This window comes from Mugil cephalus, chromosome 22 (assembly GCF_022458985.1).
Source record: "Mugil cephalus isolate CIBA_MC_2020 chromosome 22, CIBA_Mcephalus_1.1, whole genome shotgun sequence".
In the NCBI taxonomy this organism is placed as follows: domain Eukaryota; kingdom Metazoa; phylum Chordata; class Actinopteri; order Mugiliformes; family Mugilidae; genus Mugil; species Mugil cephalus.
In genome coordinates, this window is record NC_061791.1 from 5,728,739 (window position 1) to 5,748,511 (window position 19,773).

General features: G+C 45.8%; 2 protein-coding genes across 2 annotated transcripts in view; one reads left to right on the plus strand and one right to left on the minus strand.

Annotated features, from left to right (window-relative positions):
- Nucleotides 1-44: 44 nt before the first annotated feature.
- On the minus strand, nt 45-2,679 carry ndufb2 (NADH:ubiquinone oxidoreductase subunit B2). Its single transcript, XM_047575390.1, has 4 exons — nt 2,475-2,679; nt 2,154-2,298; nt 1,445-1,520; nt 45-144 (listed from the first exon to the last, which is right to left on the minus strand). The coding sequence occupies exons 1-3, from the start codon at nt 2,558-2,560 to the stop codon at nt 1,446-1,448; spliced, it is 306 nt and encodes a 101-aa protein (XP_047431346.1). The 5' UTR covers nt 2,561-2,679; the 3' UTR covers nt 45-144; nt 1,445.
- Nucleotides 2,680-2,819: 140 nt separating this feature from the next.
- kmt2e (lysine (K)-specific methyltransferase 2E) overlaps nt 2,820-19,773 on the plus strand; it is a 28,539-nt gene continuing 11,585 nt past the window's right edge. Inside the window, 5 exon segments of the mRNA XM_047575386.1 lie at nt 2,820-5,742; nt 14,515-14,699; nt 18,244-18,355; nt 19,113-19,342; nt 19,522-19,661. Coding sequence (XP_047431342.1) covers nt 14,629-14,699; nt 18,244-18,355; nt 19,113-19,342; nt 19,522-19,661 — 553 coding nt within the window. The 5' untranslated portion in view covers nt 2,820-5,742; nt 14,515-14,628.

The window sequence follows — 19,773 nt, forward strand, 5'->3', positions numbered from 1 at the left end:
AATTGGCCAGAACCCGAAATGTATTTAAAAATGAAAAAGAGAGATTTTAACTTAAAGTAATTTTATTAGTTTATGTACAACAACGACTTTGAGAATATCCAGATTTCTGCAAAGATGATCCGAGCAGCTTGAATCCGTCGCAATCTGCAAAATAAAACAGTCACGTTTATAACAGTCGGGGAAAAACCCGCAGTAAATAGTTCGTTGTCAGTTTATTAGGGCCCTAACTACACTGATCAGCCACAACATTAAAACCTCTGACTGGTGAAGTCAAACAACACTGAGCATCTTGTCAAATCCAATTTTCTGCTGTAGAACCTCTGACCCTGACATTCAAGTGGATGTTGCTCCCCACCCCTTAACAGCGCCACCTAGTGGCAGCAGCCGTCCCCAACACAACAATACAGCCTCAAAACCTACTCGGGAACATCTCAGAAACCACGACAATTGAACAAAAGTGTTGACTCGTCCTCTAAACTCCTCCAACCAAAACTAGTAGAGAATGTACAGGAGGCACCTGATCCACAGATCAGATCCCGTTAACCCAGAGGACAAACGTCTCTCGATACCACCGACCTGGAGCCAGACACCGATAATATTAGGCAGCTGATTTTATATCGCTAATGACGTCTAAACAGTTTTGATACAAATCCTTGTTTATGACGGTTCAAAGTTAATTGTTTGTCGAATGAGCTGTAGACACATGCGTTGTACTGACGTCTTTCTGTTTGTCTACGTCATTTATATGAAAGAAAACATTCCCCACCACAATCTACATCCTCTGAGATGATCATCCAGTCCAATCAGTGACAGGACAGCTGTACACACAAACCTAGTAACTGACTATATCTGGTCTGCAGTGATTAGACTCCATACAAGCAATCGTACACACAATGTTTCTAACCACGTTTAGAGACAAATGCGTTTCTGGCCAAAATGACATTTATAAAACGCTTTTTCTTATACTGGCACTTATGAAGTCACACCTCAGCTTAACCAGGTTTGCATCAGATGGTGTCGACAAGGCACCACAACAGGATTCACATAAAACCACATATGCAGTTTAATCTGCAGCTTCAGAGCAGCGCACACACACACACACACACACCAATGACGCTCAAGTAAAATACGTGACTAAACACAGGTTTAGACATTAACCTGCAGCTCAGATAGCACTATAACATTCCTGCATTAAATCTCCCTTCATGGCTTCAGTTTATGTTGAAACGCTGTCAGAAAGGTGGCGATTCAACTGCACCATCATTTTGCAGAATGAAGTCTGATGACTTTAAACTAGATTAAACACTACGGTGTTTCTTCATTTAAACTAGCACATGGACTAAAACAGAAAAATGGCAACACAGCAAAATTTAATAGTACGAAAAAACCACGGTCTCAAAAGAATAACACAAACATATATATGTATATATATATATACACACACCTTATTCTACATCATCTGGGGGGATACCCAGCTCCTCGTCTGTCCACTGAGAGGCATCTGGCCAGGGGAAGTGACCCTAGAGTGGAAAAGTTAAGTCAATATCTACACAGTTTAACTTTATAAATCCTACTACTGGCAAGGACGTGAATTTCACTCAGCAATTTTGTTTACATATCTGCACATTAGTCAGCTTCAGTGTAACACTGCATCCAAAGGGTCTTTCTTACTGGACTCTGCTCTAGTGATTTCAGTTGCCACAGACTTTGATTTGCGATACGGTGCATCGCTCTGCTGGATGTGTACATTACATGATGACGGAAACTGTGGCCATAAATTGATGCAAATGGTCAGCAGCAATATTCAGGGTGTGGCACTCAAAGTAACTGACTGGTATTAACATATCTACTGGCCAAGACAGTTAATCACTGAGATCACAATTAACCCCAAATTGGGGTTTAATCTTAACTTTCTGGTATAAACAAAGCTGCCACATGATTAGCTGATTCGATAACTGAACGAATAAGCAAGAATGGTACAGGTGTTCCTAGTAAAGTGTTGTATGATTACATATAAAGAGATCAAATCTAACTTTGTATGGATGGTGTTTGTTTACAGTCTGATTAAACCCAAATTAGAAGATCCCCCCCTTTCATTGAATTTTCCTTTAATTTCCTCATGCGAACAGACGGCTTGGGTGTTGTATACCTACCAGAACTGCATCTGGAGTGTGCCAGAAGTTCCAAAGGATCCAAAACCACATGGCACCGCTGAGGATCTCAGAATGAATTTGCTGTTTCTGGGTTAGTTGTGGATATTGCCTGTATTGAGGCTCGATGTGAGGTCCGCCGCTGGCCCTAAAACATTTGAAACATTTAAAATAAATAAATAAAGTCAAACTAAATAATACGCCGTGCAAAGCAACACTAAAGCCTTTGTATTAGGTTGTATAGTCTTAATGTTTATTTTGAGTGACGTCTTGGGAGAGTGGCTGCTGCAGCTAATATAGTAGCTATGATGCTAACGGACTTACTTTCTGCTCGTTATCCTTCCTGGACCGCGTCTAAGAAGCTGAGACCCGGCCCGAAGGACGCCTAACGCCCTTCCAAAAGAAGACATGGTGACTTGATTAACAAAACCCCACTCGTAAGGGAGTTATGAGTGAAGATTTGTACGAGAGTCTCCTTCGGTAGCCGAGAAGTCACCTTCTCCCCTTGTCAATAAACGACTCTCCAACAAGGTCAGCTGTGATTGGACAGAGCGCGCTCACGTGGTTTGTTCCGCTCTTCTTATTGGCTGAATGAAAATTACATGAATTAACCAGAGCGCCCTCTTCTGTCATGTTGGGGACATGACTTCCCCCGTTAGTAATAAATACGCTGTTGAAATTTCCGATTAGTTTTTTTGCTTTTAATAAAAGCAAAACACATATTATGGGTAAGATATAACTAAACGGATGAAATGAATGTAACTAATTTTATTATTTTCAATGTCACAAATAAATAAGCTAAAGGGATGAGGTATAGAAAACATAGGGACGTGACTTGCTTAGTCCACTAGATGGAGTGAGAAGCTAAACAGAGAATTAAACTAGTCAGGGTAATGTGCTGCTTTTGAGTTGTACATTGATTTCGTGAGAGAATATGTTTTGGTGGTGTGGAACTGGTAACGGGGGAACTGAGTGCTTATGTAACCGGGATCACCAATTTTGAAAGGATTATGGGTTTTTCTTCAGTCCGTGGGTTTGCTTCGTGGCACACCTCACGCTGCCCACAAACAAAATGCACAAAACCATAGGCACAGGTCAACCTCTAAAAAAGCTTTGCTGCTGCGGCTGCGAATTAAACCAGAACGTTCCAGGATATGAAAACAGGAAATAACACGGTGACGGGAACGCGCACGGCGCCGCCGCCCATGAACTGAGCGCAGGACAGGAAAAAAAAAAAAAAAAAAACGGATGAAGCGACGCCATCTTGTTTCTTGTTTCCAGTCTTCAACGGCAGCTTTTATGGACGGGAAGCTGCTGTTTAAAAACTCAACGCAGATAGTCCGCTTTCCCCTTCGACTACGGAGCACATATTCACGCGTTAAACTACTTCGCCTTTATGTGTTCGTTTATTTATTAAATCGATACGCACGCTAATTTTACATTGTTACCTAATGGCGCCTGGTCGTAGCTGCTCTCCGGTTGCGCCCCTCTCCCCTCGCAGCTCAGAGCCCGCCCACAAATACTAACTGCATGATGTCATCACAAACTAGCCATTTCTCAAAAAAAAAAAAAAAAAATCACCATTTTCATCAGTAGTTGTTGTTGTTTTTTGACAACTACTAATCCCCCACCAGAACTGTGGCGTTACAGTCTTTTAACACAAGATCGTCTTCACACCGAAAACACGATGGACACACAATGGGATAAATGATGTTATCCTCCGTGGAAAGTCGACCTGCGTCCTCCACAGCCAAGACGTGTCCGTTTAGACGAGGGTGAAGATAGCTCGATCGGCCAATCTGATTTAATTAATTATTATTATTTAGAAAAAGGAAAAAAAAAAAAAAAAAAACACCGTCTTCTCCTCAGTTTATTTCAAACAAACCTGGCTGCCCGCACACCAGCAGTTGCAGCGCTCCCGTAGGACTGCGCATGCGCGAGAGGATGCGGTTCAGGGTGGGGGAGGGTCAACAAAATGGAAACGATGAGAGCAGCCGCTCTCAACATATGATGTCAAAGGGATTTCTGTGCAGACACGTTTCTGCAGAGGTGACACTAACAGATTCACCACAACAGTCAATCTGACGAGAAAAAAATGTAAGATTTATTTTGAGAAATGTCTCAGCCTCGGTCCAGTGATACAATAAATCAAAGGGAGTTTGTAAACTGCGACCATCATCAGATGATGATTTGATTGACAGTCGAGACGGAATAAAATATAATTTCTACTAATTTTGTTTTGTTTTTTTTTGACTGGGAGAAGCGTTAGGAGAACTTTTTTTTAGTATGAGTTTATTTCTTCTTTTAGGCTTTTAATTTGGATGCATTGTTTAATTACTTAAATTTTATTTTGTGGTCCTCAAAATGTTTTCCTGGCCTGTGTTCTTTGTCCATGTTTTAATCTTATTGGTGAGGCCATTCCTTCCCAATATCAATTCAATATACAAAACTGCTCTTGTGTAAGGGGTTGCATAACAGCTTAGGTGCCTCCTACTGTGTTTGGTAGAGCATTTGGGTGCTGCTTTACAACCATGCTCATGCTAAAATAAAAAGAATTTAGATCAATTTATAGGTGCGTGTCACAAGCATTCCTGGCAGAGCTAATACAAATGTGGACTGGCCTATTTGGTCAGGCTTTTGGGAGAGAGCTTAATTGTTGCTGTGTATTTTTGCATCTAGCAAATGCAAATCAAACACAGGCATTTAGAAACTCAAAGTATTGTAGAGATTCTATTTAATATAAACTTGCACAATCTCGTGGATCAGATTGTACTCTGCTCCTTTTCACCCTGAGAGGAAGCAGAGGAAACAGCAATTAGTTTAAACAAAACCTCCTGATAAAAACATTCCCACAGCTGACTTCACTTTCAAAACATGATCCTGCAGATAGCACTGACCAGCACAAAAACACGGTGCAGGCTTTGGATTGCACAATGTGCTGCATTGTTTGACGGGCTACTTTAAACATAAGGAAAAAAATAATCTTTTCACCAGCCGTCCAGTTTGATAAGCATTTTCCCCCTCTACTAACTGTTCATTTGACGAGCCCTGTCTAAATAGCGCAGCACAAGATAAATCCACAGCGTCGCCGACATAAATAGCAGACTAGTTGAGGAGTCACAGTCGTGGACGCGCATGTAGCACGGTCACAGAGCCCCTGTGAAGCCGGGGGTGTAACCCCGTAGTATGTGGAGGCGGAGCCTGGGTTTAGCGATGGCGAGGGAGGGGGGAGGGGGCGGAGTCTCGGCAGTCCTGGCAGGGCCGCCATTTTTGCAAAGGGAAAAGAGACTCTGGTTTTGAGGGGATCTAATTTCTAAAAGTCGCTGTTGAGTAGGGCACAGTTTTAACGGTTTCGAATTGATTTATGGACACATTTGGGTCCCTGAGCAAAACAAGAGGCACGGGTTTTTTTCCACAGGAAAGGACTCTCTAGGGGACACGTTTGAATACAAATATTTTAAACCTTGGCTAGGGATCCGCAGTGTGTGGACAGAAGTATTGTTTTGGTTGTGGAAGCTGTGTGGAAAGCGACGGGGGTCTTACCCAGGTCCCCTTATTCGCTATTCAGATCCTCCAGAGTGGACATAAAACGGTAAGTAAACTGCTTTAAGTGTTAGATATAAGGTGAGCACAAATCCGACCTGGAAGGGTATTGTTGGCTTTAGTTAGCTGGCTAGGTACATCATGGGTTTAGCATGTTAGCTTGTTGAAGAACACCGTTAGACCGCGATATGTAGATGCTAACTCCCATTCCTTGATGGTAACGGTGTTTAAAACCACAAAACAGCTAATTGTGTGACGTAAGTTTCCAATATAAGTGTCAAGTTGGCAAGCGAAACGCCAACAGACCACTTGCTAGCTAGCGCATGCTACTAGCTCGCATTAGCTTGTGTGTGTCAAGACTTGTCGTCGATAGTGTGGCAAAAGACGGGACGCCGCACCGAGTTAATAATATTTACAGGCAATAAGGGTCATTACACATGTTTGCCACTTTGTTAAACCAGCATTAGCTGCAGTTACACGCCGACGTTGTGGGGACGTAAGACAAAAACGCTGCAGTTACACGAATCCGTCCCACAGCATAACGCGTCTAATACAACAACATTAGTGGTGAACTTCTTAGTAATAAGACATGTTTATCTTTTTTTTTTTCTTTTACACGTTGACTTAATATAAGTAGAGCTAGAGGGGGGAGTTACTTGATGTTTAGTTTGACACGGTGACACTGCGGGCCATATTGCGCACAGTTTCTTCGGTTATTGTGTAAATAATGTGACCTCCTAATACAACGCTACCCGCTTTATTTCTAACAGATTACTGTAAAGTCCTCCCAACAATAGTATAGTAGCCATGGCGCGTGTTTTCCTGTTTTTTTTTTTTTTTTTTTTTTGGGGGTACTGTTTGAATACGACGTTTGCAACACGGTCACTCTGGGTAATAATTGTATATTTAAAGCATTAGTAACAAAACTTGAACATATCGTGGTGGCTCTCATCCCTCTCATCCAGACCACGGGACATTATTTCCGTTCAGATAAATTTCTTACAATGTCACTCGTGAAACGCAAATAGACGACACTCTCCTACATGCATGTAAACAGATACAAGTGGATGGGGTTTAGTCTATTAGCTGTAAATTGAAATTGGTATGTATTACGCAGTAATCTCATAGGCTCCAGGGCTTTTTTCTTTTTTTAAATACAATCGCAGTAATGAGTAGATTTGTGTGTGTATGGCCAATGTCAAACGAGAAATTACCCGGCTGCTCTTTTTTTGTGACAATCTGACATAGAAGTACATTTCGCGATCACTTAATTTAGATTCAGGGTGTATTGGGTTCAAATGCTGCAAGCGTGGGGGAGGGGATGTTCCATTTGGGCATCTCGCCCCACTCATACAATTTGTAACTCCATTCTCCATTGACAATCCTTAGCCACACTGTCGCATTTGCTTGTAACCCGGCCTCTACACAAATTACCGTATATGAATGTGCGTGCAATCGGCTTTGCTTTGCTTTTGCCCCCCGACCAGTTATCTCTCAACGCCGCTGTGGTGTTGTTGTGTTGTTCGGGTCTTTCGCATTAATCCACTTCTTTCGTGTCGCCGCTTGCTTCCTTTCGCTAACTCTGCGCATTATGCCTTTAGCCTCCGTTAGCTCGGTTGTCACATTCCGTGGTTATTTTTGGCCTTAAACCAGGAAATCCTCGGTATCACCGCGTCAGACGGACGCTGCTTGCCTTTATGCCCATCGGAACTAAAACAAAAGTTAAAAAAAAAGGCCAATTTACACATAATTGGTGCTTAGATTGTATAATTTCTCGTGTAGCCCGCTAACATTACATGTCGAGATTAGCTCCCTGGCCTTGCTTGCTTTCGACGAATTCAGCCCCCCGAAAAAAACCCCCCCTCAATGGTATAACAACACAGAAACTGTACCGACAGAGTGATACTTAGGGTAGAGTGTATGAAAGAGGAGATTGAATTGCATTCTTGGGGATTTTCTTCTCATGGCGAGGCTCTCCCGGCCAGACGATTGTCTCGCCGTCCTGAGAAAAGCGCTATGAAAATGGCGACAAGCACCAGGGTGTTTTGGTAACATAATAGCAACGTTGTAGCCTCCACACCCCTATCGGCAGGACTGACTGCAGCGCCGACACACTCACCGAGAGGCAACTACACAACACACATGATTATTTTTGATTATTATTTATAATTATTTTTTTTTAGTTCGGTTTATAATAACGTCAAATAATCTTGGGTCATACCTCGGTAACAACACATTTTGCCTCGTTATAGTAAGAAGCAGTGATGCTGTTGTGTGTGTGTATATATATGTGTGTGTGTGTGCGCGTGTATTCCCAAAACGAATTACATAGTCCCGCTGTAACATGCGTCACTGCTTAGACTATTGCTTGTGTTTTAATGTTGGGGCACGACTTGTGCTACAGGAAAATTAGATACAGCAAGAGGATGTTGCTGTGTTTGTTTTTTTTTTATGAAGTAAATTTCCTCAAGACGCACGAACGTGGCTTTTCCTCTTAAATGCTTTTTGGCTGAATGTCACCTGTCACTAATCTTTACAATTTTAACATAAACGGTATCAAGCTCTCATCTGTCTTTCATTTCCCCTTTAACTGTTTTATGTTTATCCTCCTCTGTTGTGACAGAACCGCAGCCACTGATTTATTTAAATATCGGTCCATGTGAGGATGCTAACTATAATAGACAAATTATTATTATATTTAAACTCCCAAATACTAAATATTACCTTTCTTGCAGTCAGTATTTGAATACTAAACCATTTCTTGATTTAGTTGAAAGCCTGAGACCAGCTTCTGCACTAGACACTACAAAAAATATATGTACTTATCTGTCGGGTGTTTTGATCTGATATTTTATGATTTCCAAGATAGCACATTGGCCTACAACTAAGAAAATAAAAACAAACATCAATCAGTCTTCCTTCCAGCCTCGGTGCAGTGATGCAGACCATACTTACTGTTCATACCTGATTTTACCAAACATGGCAAGGTCATTGGCGATCCCCCCCACCCACATGATATTTATGAAGCCTTAAACCTTGTATTAATTGAATAATAACTTTTTTTTTTTTTAATTAAAATGTGGCAGAAAGAATATTAAAGGTAGCTTCTAGTTTTAAGGCCGTGGCACAGCTGTCCCTTCTTCTACTTCACCCTGTGGGGAAAACTTTGGCACTCAGTTCAGGTCGAATGCTTGTTCATGACTCTTGCCAAGAAGTGTTTTTTTTTTTTTTTTTTCTCCTCCTCTTTTACCCTTGGTAATTTTGCTGTCAGTTGCGTGAAAAGTACAACATTTTTCCAAATTGCCGTTGCACGTTGAGGCATTAGGTGCATAAATGGAGATTTTTTTTGAGTGAACTTGCGCCTGGTTTCCAGACTATAAACAAGGTAAATGTGACAATGTTGTATCACTTTCAGCCTCAGGGCGGACTCGGGACTTGTTAGACTATGAAATGTGCCATCGAAATATGTTTGAGTAAGGCAGAAGCATGAATAATGCTCTAAAACTCCTGGAACAATACGGTGTGAAATAGGCATACGATATAAGGTCAGCCTTAAGACACTATATCAGTATTCATATAATGATGAAAGGACTTGAGTTGCCTAATAAAAATAATAGTAAGCGGTAAAGGGTCTTCTCTGTGGAAGGTTTAATACTACTACAAAAAGTACGCACACATGCTGCTTAATTAGCCTCTGCTACATAATAGACAGAGTCCCAAGTCATCTTGTTCATCCTCGTTAAGGAGCACGGACCTTTCTGTTCAAACACTCTTCTCCTTTTTTTTTTTTTTTTGCTGTCTGCATGATAACTGTGTTGGCAGTGTTAAATAACCTCTCGTGTGTGTGTGTGTGTGTGTGTGCCCGGTGGCCTTGTGTGTGTTTGTTTGCCATGTTAACAGAGATGGTGAGGTGCCACTCCCCCCTCTGCCATAGGGACAGAGCAGCAGGGAGACATGGCGGTCTCGGATGACACACCTTTCCTCTCACCCTAACCCCCAAGACAGACCTCCAGGCGCACGTTTACATGTGTGATCAAAAAGCCGTACGCTGAGCTCTGTTTTAAATTAAAGCAATAGAGGCAGAGAGATGATAAATAAGTCAGATAGGACGCCTATTGTCGTATTGATATATCGAGAGGACAGATGAAGGCCACAGACTCATCAGCTTTCTCTTTTGACGCTCTTCCTGTACATGAAAAAGCTCTTCTTGTATCTGTGCCCATCCTCGCCTCCACACAATGAACTCTCTTCCACGAAACAGTAGCACCTCTGTGTAGGTGAAGTGTTCATCTGTGCAGATACTCACTTCGCCACGTAGCTGTTGCCGGGCCTTTCTGTGATCTCACATGTGTGGCGCCCAGACCCTGAGAGACCCGGAGACAAAGCTGCCTGGCTCAGGAGCCCCGGTGCAGTCACATGGGATCCCAGCTGGGATGAGAAGCCAGGGCTCAGGTGACCTGTTTTTTTTTGTGCTGCTAGCTGGGCCGTAACAGATCCCTCTTTAAACTAGCGAGCTGCCTCCCCCCCGACAGGTGGCTCTAGGACCGAGGCTGCTGAGGCTGCAGCCCTGCTGCACCCCGTCACCTTCCTGGTGCTTTTCCTGTGTTACAATAGCATTCGTGGTCGGTAGCATGAGGCAGGATGAACGCTGAATAAAGAGGGGATGTGGCATCGATGTTGGTGATGTAACGACACTGCGGCCCGGGCGTGAAATTGATCATCAAACATTGTTGTAATGGGACCTGAGTGGCTCTCACAGGTCTTTTTTGCTCTTTAGACGCTGAGTAGCCCCTCCCAATTTTCTCCGCACACACACATGGACACATAGCTCACATTTTAGGGCTGTAGCTGTGTAGTGCATTCTCCAAATGCTGTAATTAGGCACCAGCTGCACATGCGCCTGCTTGTCAGTCTCTTAATGACAATAGCTCACATCCTGCACATTGTACCTCGTAAGTCGCAACAATAAAAGATGCAGTAAGGAAGTTGTTTTGGAGGTTAACGTACGCCAGGCTAATATTCAAGCTTTTAAAGTGGCTCACTCTTGACCATATATAGCCAGGGTTGTGATTCTGTAAGCATAAGCGAGAGGGAGATGGAGAGATTGGGCTCCGGGGGTTCTCCTGAGCAGGCATTACTCAGACTACAGGAGGGCTGCCCCAGCTTAGCTGCCAGACCCTGTTCCTACTGACTTTAACACACTCGCTTCGTCTGTGTGTATGAACTGAGCACACTGTTATGATTTTGACACTGGAATTTTTTTTTGTGCCTTGCATTTACACAACAACAACACGTAAAAAAAAAAAGCCTTAAAGCAGGAAAACATGACACAATAGTTCCATCCGTGCTTTGAATTGAGTGACATTTGCCTTTTCCATCAACGTGCGCTGCAGCCGCCGCCTGTTAGCCTGCATGATTTACTGCTGGCTAGTTATGCTACACGGCAGCGGGTCTTTACAGCATGATGTGGCATTGATCTCGCAAACAACAGTTATCCTATAGTGGCCACAAAAAATTTGCTTGTGCGGACGCTCCACATCCATATCCCCCCCCCCGCTGTATTGATGTATGACTTCACCTCCAGCGCTCGAGTGCGGAGGGAGCGCTGGCAGCCGTGGGCACATGATTTATGAAGGACGAGGCGGATGCAATGTGTCCCACGGTGGGCACTGTGAATAAGAGGGGCCAGGCCCGCATTCCATCTGGGTCATGCTTCCTGTACATGCGACTGTATTTTGTTTTTAATCCGAGCTGAGTCACTGCGGCCAGGCTATGAGGACGGCGTGAAGTCGCATCAAGTGTGGGGAGGAGGAGGAGGAGGAGGGGGGATCTTCAGCCGGGATCCCTTATTTTTTTTCTCCTCGCTCCTCCCACTTATCGAAAAACATAATCTGTGCCGAGACTCGGCTGCGCGAAAAAAAAACAAGAATGAAAAACGCTGTTACGCGCAGAGCGGGAGCAATAAACTAACGAGAGAGAGAGAGAGAGAGAGAGAGGAAAGCTGTTGTCTGTGGCGGCGTAATTTGAATGTGATGGTATGGGTTTTCCCTCGCCGACTTCAGTGCGGCGCTGTCTTAAAAAGGATAGCTATTCCCCACACACAATGACGTGACTGTGTCCCCTCGCTGAGAGAGAGAGAGAGGGTGGGTGGGAGGGTGGGAGGGAGGGAGGGAGGGAGGGAGGAGAAAGGAGAGACTGGGTTACGCTATGTGCTCCACTCCGCCACCCAGAGTCCACCCAGGTCTAGGCTGTGTAGCATCACTGTCAGACGGTTCCCCGTGTACACCTCCCCCACCCCGCTGCCCTCTCAAACCGAGGGGCTGCTGCTGCCGCTGTGGTGGTGATTCCTGAAGCCGAAGCCTATAGCGCATGGAAATCTACTCAGTGAGCAAATGAAAGGTGAAGTGAGACGCCCAGAAAACCACTTCCATCTTGTGGTTTTTTTTTTTTTTTACTATCATTCGCCTTTTTGGATTATTTCTTTACACGTCTCGCCTCTACCCACCCCCTCCACCCCTCGCTCCTCTCATGTGTTTCCATAACAGCGGAGGATTTAGCCAAAGGTGGCTTTAAATGGTCTCTCCTGGCCCTTCTTGTAATTAGGAACCGTGCCTACGACGCTCCCCCTTCCCCTCGGCTCTCTGCGTTACTGTCTCAGGTTTATTTAGGAAGTGCACAGAGGAGGGAGAGAAATCCGCCTGGGTGGGGTGACTGGGCGCAGGAAGGAGGAGGTGGAGGAGGAGGGGGGGGGGGGGGGGTGTTTTTTTTTCCTCTTTCTTTGGCTGCGTTTCTCCAGGGTGATGGACGGCTCTCCTAGAGGAAGTAGGAGGAGCAGAGGCAGTCACAGCGAAGCTCAGATTTAGTCAGGAATGCTGCTGTACTGTACTTGTTTTTCTTTTATTCCACCCGACTTTTTTGTCAAGTCTTGACTCCGTCTGGCGGCGGCGGCGCTCGTATGCCCCTTGCGCACTGATCCAAGAACCTCCTTATAGAGGAATGTTTGAACGGACGGGGCAAGGGGTTATCTGCGTGTTTGTCCGAGCGGAGGGGGGGGTGTAATATGTGTGCATTCCTTAGTAGTGACAGCAGGATTCACTGGACGGAGTTGAGACAAACATGGCGGACAAGGGTACAAACAGGCTGCTTCGGGGGGGGGGGCTATTTTACCAGTGCTGAAACATACCGGGCCTCTCGGATAATACAAAGGAGGAGGGGGGGGGGGTTCTGTCATTTCAATGTTGTTGGCAAACTGCCCTATCCTTGTTGAAAGAGAGTTCTGGTTACATCAGCTTCCATCGTGAAATGGCTCTGGCCTGTGATAAAGCCACAATGTTTAACCCAGCCTCTCGGCACAGAATCACAAGAGAATCTGAAAGGTGATCCCACCAGTAGCCTTGGCTGACACACACACACACACACACACACACTCACTCACACTCACACACTCACAGGGGTCTTCTTCCTCCTATTAATTAGGCCTGGAGCTGACAGCTGTCACGTCTGTGAGGCTCTCACCAGTCATCCTGGCTCGAGGAAAACATTTTGGGCAAATTAGTACCTGAAATTACTCTCACGGCCGTCGAGCCCCCCCCCAGCCCCCGCCAGTGTGCGCGTTCCTCACCGAGGGCTATGAGGTTCCTTGACGGGAGACGTCAGAGTCGACAGCTAACCTGGTCGTGAAATATAGCTTTCCTGGAGAGAGAGAGAGAGAAGGAGGTTACATGTGTGCAGACACGAAGGCATGCACAGACACATTCCCACAGAACCCAAAACACATGCAGGGGCAAGTTTAATTGTCAGAGTGTGTCGATGCTGCCAAGTGTGTGCAGTGTGCCCGCACTCAAAACATTGGCATTTGTAACCCCTTCTCAGATCTACGCCCCGGACCCACGGATCTGAGCCTTTGTTTGGCCCCGGTGTGCCATGAACAGGCGGAGGTGTGACCTCCAGCCTATTTTGTCTCAGCATCTGTCCCTCCCACTAATCCCGCTTATCAACAGAGCTCTGTGTATCAGGGGCAGCCACACTGACACACATGCAGCCGCCTGGATACACATCACATACATACCTTAGTATTCCCATCCATGATATTTCCAGTGTATAATTTATTTTTCTATAACAAACCTCCCACTTAGGGGACCAAAGGGACACCGTACACACCACCTGACACCTAAAGTGGTCAATTATTGATGACTTCATCTTTACAGCGGCTCTTTGCATGTGCAAAGATGCAATAATAACAACTTCCGCTTTTCCAAATCAGCAAAAATGTGCGTATGTGCACATGCGGTGCGGTCGTTAGATTTCGTGCTCCTTTTTATTGTGTGTGCGAGCGCTGAGAATAGAGCAGTCCTCTCTGGTCGAAGGGGGGAAAAAATGGCCTCTGTGTTGCATTTTCCTCCCTCCTTTCATGGCGGCTGGCTTCTGTGTGTTCTCTTGCTCCCCTTTGTGGGAGTTTTCTTACAGTGCAGCCTTGTGCGTTCCTCACACACTGTGTGTAGAGGTCGCTTTAGCGCAGTTCACAGCAGCAGCAGCAGCAGCTCAGGCTTCACCTTACAACACTGTATCCTCTCGCTTTTCATCAGTCAATAACCTCAGCTCACTAGCTTTTGTTGAGAGGGGGGGAATTCCTGCCAAACACTTCCCTGACAAAGACTACTCTTGATCTGAAAGTATGAATCATGCGTTTTTTTTTACATGTGCTGGAAATACCCTGTTTTCACTATGATTTGTAATTTTGGGTTTTCGTGCTTATCTGTGTTTCCTGCATGATGCTAACGTTTTCTTTTGTCTGTCTCTCTCTTATTCTTTCTTATTTCAGGCCTTGTGGATGCACTTAGATGTCTGCAATGACTGCTGTGGCTGGCATGCCTCAGTGTTTTGGACTCCCTTTCTCTGGACTCAGTAGGACAAGAACTGATCAGCAGAGAACGTCATGAGCATAGTCATCCCAGTAGGGGTGGACACAGCAGACACCTCATACCTGGACATGGCTGCGGGCTCAGAGTGAGTAACACCAGCCCCTTCGCTGTTCGCACCCGTTTGTGCCCCCACACTACGACGTTTCCTCCAACGCACATTTTTTGACACTACCTTTTGGTCTTTTCTCCCTCTTTCCTCACTGCCTCTGTTCTCACTGCTCTTTGGTGTCGTCCACACACACACTCTTATTAGATACAGTGTGATGTTCCCCTGTCCCTCTCCTCTTAATGTGCCTCAACATGCCGCCTATAATGACTGAAGCAGCGCTGTTATTTTCTTCTTCAGCGAGTTCTGTCTTTCCAGACGGATCTCCTCGGCTATGTTTACAAAGTTACCGTTAATGGGAAAGGAATTTGCAGGAAGCAGAGCCCCTCTCGTGTCTGCTCTAATGGACTTGCACTCAACTATTGCCCACGACGTATCCATTTCCACAGGACTATTAACTACATCTGCCCATGAGAACCTGGCTGTAATCCCGGAGTATAGATTGACGTGTGCCGCCTGTGTTTATAAAACTGGCCGTGTGAAGTATACAGAAGCACCAAACACGATTTTTCCATGGGCCCTTGTCTAATGTTGTAGCTTGATGTTTGCACATGTGTGCGCCGCATTCACTCGGTGAAGCAGAAATGGTGCATGTAGCCATGGCAACAAGCCTCCTCATCGCCCCTCCTCTCTGTTTCCCATAGTCTTGTCAAGGACATTGCCGTGGCTTTTTTTCTGGTCAAATAAATGAAGCAAGAGGTTCGCGTATGACTAAAGAATAACACACGTCATCCGCTCGCGGAGGGGCTCCTGTCTCTTTAAACGGAGGGAGAGCCCTCCTCTTTGCCTCCATCAGAGCTGTTGCCGTGACAGCTTGTGTTGCCATGGTATCTGCCCCTCGCTCCCCTCCTTTCCACTCTGCACTGCGCAGGGCTTGTTGCCATGGTCACTGGCCCTGAGTGACAGGTGGTCTTCACACAGATATGGCGTCTTAAACGGTCCCACTGCGTCCCCCTGCCTCCCCCTGCCTCCCCCCCACCCCCACCCCCTCCTCTCCTCCACAGAGCTCTGCTGCCACTGGGGGCAGGAGTAAGCCCCTCGCCTTGACTCTCACACTTGTTCTTTGTCCGTCTGCGCCCTGTGTCCGAGTGCCTTCTGCAGATTTTTTATTCAAAAGCTGATAGCAAGCTTGAAAGGAGGCTTCCACCTGCTGCTGGGCAGACCCCCCACCCCCCAGCCCCCCTACCCCCCTCCCCAAGACCAGAGGGACGGTAGCTGGACTCGTCCATACATTCACGGTTCTGTGGAGAATTGTGACTGTGCCAGCTGAGTTCGGGAGCAGCGGGGCTGGATACTCACCAGAAAAACCAGCGTCACGTCCTTTTCCACGTTTCCCCCCCTGAAGTCTGCAGCAGCGTGACCAGCTGTTGGCTAATGCAGTGTGTGTATGTCCACGGCGACACACTCGGGAGCGGAGCGTGCGCGCACACGCTAGCGAAAATACGTAGCGTTGCCATGGCAGCGAGTGGGAGCTCTTTAGGGGCGAAGGCGTTGCCTCTGGCTGCTCATGGCTGCTCTTTTTCCTCCTGCCGTTGATCTCCCCCTTTTCTCCATGTCCACTCTTCATCCTCTTTTTTTTTTTTTTTTGTTTTCTAAACGATGTCTGGCCTTGTACTCGCACCATCTGCGAGCTGTAAATCATAGAACGCGTTTGCTACCGCATTAAGTTAAACATCTCACTGATTATCTTCTTTTACGATCGCGATGCAGGCGATAGCTGTTTGTGTTGGAGCACGGTCATGACGGAGCGAATGTCAGAAACATTCCCGCTTGTGTGTGTGCACACCAACTCTCTAGTCCCCTCCCTTCCACCTCACGGGAGTGGAGATGTGAATGATACAAATCCTTCAGCTATGCACACATGTATTCAAACACACTTCCTTCCTTCCCACTGAACAGACTGGCTCACTTGTTTGCCCTGCGTCTGCCTCGGACTGTTGGGTGTCTGTGTGTAGTGTGTCCTTTTGGTCTCTCTCTCCACGATTTGTCAAACTGAAACGCATTTTTGAATCGCTCGTGTGCGTGGGGGAGGAAGAAAAAAAGAAAAAGTCCCCTTCATTAGTCACTGAATGATACACACCGTGACCAGATGTGAAATCCTTATAGTACAGTAAAGTGTAGACTTTGATCTAGTTAATCATTAAACATTACTGCGCCTGCTGCACACTAAGACTCCTAACTCTTTCTGCACAGCTTAACATTTAGACAAATTGATCTGTGTGGCAGTTAACGCGCACACACACACACACACACACACCCCTTGCCCTGGATCCGCCCCCAAACCTCATGCATGCACTTACGTTTTCACTTTGACAGAGAATAGTTGAGCGGCAATACACACAGGAAGTGTTGCACAGTGCTCTTTCGGCATGCAAGAAGAGCAATAGGGCTGAGAACGGCTCGCGCAGGTACTGTATCGCCAACTTACTTCGGGACCTCAATTGAAAGGGGACCGGTTTTTTTTAAGAAGCGGAAGGAATGAATGAGAAGGCAGGACGCGTGGTGAAATGTGTTTTTTATCTAGACTATCACTTGTGCTTTATAATTCATTTTCTTTATCTCTTATCGGGGCACTGGTTGTTTTTTTTTCGGTGAACTTCTGTCCTGAATGAGACCTGCTGAATATGTCCGGGATCGAGTCACGGTCTCACCGAGGCGTGCGTGGCCTGATCCGAGCACTGAATTGCCTTTTGTGCTAATCCGTGTACGCAAGAGGTAGTTTGCTGAGAGAACTTTTATTTCCCTGTATTTCATATTTCACTGAGGGAGCCTGCTGATTGTTTTTTTTTTTTTGTTGGTGTAAGAAACATGCTCATTAATATCACAATACCCCCTGACCTTGGAGCTGTTTTGTAGTGAAAACGGTCTCACCGGCACACGAGTGGCTACCACAACCGTACCTCAGACACTAAATCTGAAATGCTTCTCGTTTGTCTTGATGTCACTCCTCATATTTCCCTCTCTTCCACTTTCTTCCTCCTTCACACCGGACCCTCTTTTCTCGTGTCATCTTTTTTTTTTTTTTTTTTTTTTGCCAAGTTCCACTTCCTTCTATCTCTAGATCCACCCCCCTAGTAGCAACTGAAGAATAGATAAATCATGTCATAATAAGGGTGGGTTGGTCTCAAACGGCCAAACAGGCTCACTCCTCAACTGCACTGGGGAAAGTGGATCTACTGGTTTGGCATGAATGAGTTTTAAAAAGGAGGCAGCAAGTGTGTGTGTGTGTGTGTGTGTGTGTGCTGCTCGTAGAGTACTTTCAGAGATAAACAGTGAGGATTTGTTGTATTTATTTCTGTTATTTGCCACCTGCCACTATATTGCCGGAATTGCAGCAGCCATCTTCTCCCCCAAGCAGCACACTGTATCTCTATGTCACCTTACTTCCTCGCTAATCACACTCAAACATCCTCGGGCCTGTTGTAGAGGAACAATGCCCGAGTTCCTATGTGTAACCTTGTTATCGGTGTTTTTCAGCGTACACTAACAATTTTTTTTGTTTGTTTGTGTCGCTGCCCCACAGACCAGAATCGGTGGAGGCCAGCCCTGTGGTGGTGGAAAAGTCCAGCTACCCGCACCAGATTTACAGCAGCAGTTCTCACCATTCCCACAGTTACATTGGCCTGCCTTACGCGGTGAGTACGCGCACTCAACGTACAAATAATCTGCATACTTCAAGATAGGGCTGGGTGTCGAATTGAACGCAAGCCAGAACTTAAATTCAGCGACTAAAAAAAAAAAAAAAAAGCCAGAATATCTTCAGTTATTGCAATAGCAGCTCGCAATAGCCAATCACACTGAAGAAAACTATTGGATTTTACTTCAGTGATGAGAAAACGTTGAAAAGTTTGCAAAAAAAAACCTGTTTGCATAAAAGTAGTAGCACCGCAAAATGTGCCCCGGCGACAATGCATGCACCGGATTCCAGTGCCAGTTCTCATGCATTCACAAAGCCGCAGCTAAAACAGCAGCTAACTTTACCTTAGCACAAGCCTGTATCACCTGTATGACAAGGTAATGGACCCGTGGAAAGATCCCGGGGGATGGTGCTGGTGTTTTCTATCAAGGAACCCTCCCCGTCTTTTTATGCATTGAGACCTGTTCCCATTTAGGCTTAAATGGAGAATTCTGTGGAGGTGCTGAGCTAACTTTGTCCGTATTTTTATGAAAATCAGAAACTTGTGGGGGATAAAAACAGCCAGTTTGATGCCTGTGAAAGATTTGGTCCAAAACTTTTATTCGAGAAGCTGTAACCAAGACATTTTGGCGTTTTAACGTAAAAAATGAAAGGTTAATCATATGCAACTAATAATTACAGCGCAGCCTGCAAAGTGTTTTTGGCACAATTGTTTCAGAAACTGACTTGTATATATCTTCCACCCGTTCCATCAGGACCATAACTATGGGGCGCGGCCCCCACCTACGCCGCCGGCCTCCCCTCCACCCTCCATGTTGATCCGACAAGGAGAGGGGGGGCTGTTTGTTCCAGGGGGCCAGGACGAGGCATCCAGGGGCACCACACTCAGCACCTCGGAGGACGGCAGCTACGGGGCCGACATCACCCGCTGCATCTGCGGCTTCACCCACGACGATGGCTACATGATCTGTTGTGACAAATGCAGGTAAGATCCTGTCGGCGCGTGTCGTCACAAGCCTCGGATAGTGTTGACTCTAGCCTCCATCATCAAGCTGTCATTGCTTGTTCTGTTATTTGACTTGGCGGTTGTCCTAATCCACCATTAACAACTTTAAATAGTGACTTAAGTGTGTATCAACTACGTGTCTCGTTGGGTTTTCACAGTGCCTGGCAGCATATAGACTGCATGGGCATCGACAGGCAGAACATTCCTGAGACTTACCTGTGCGAACGCTGCCAGCCACGTCACCTGGATAGAGAGAGGGCCATCCTGCTGCAGACCAAGAAAAGAGAGTGTTTATCTGGTAAGTACCCGACGCGTCTACAGGCCCCTAGCTTCAGCTTTAAAAGTTGCAGTGTCGTCGATGCAAAGTTACAGAGAATACAGAGGGCAGGTTTTTTTATTGCGAGAGTTAC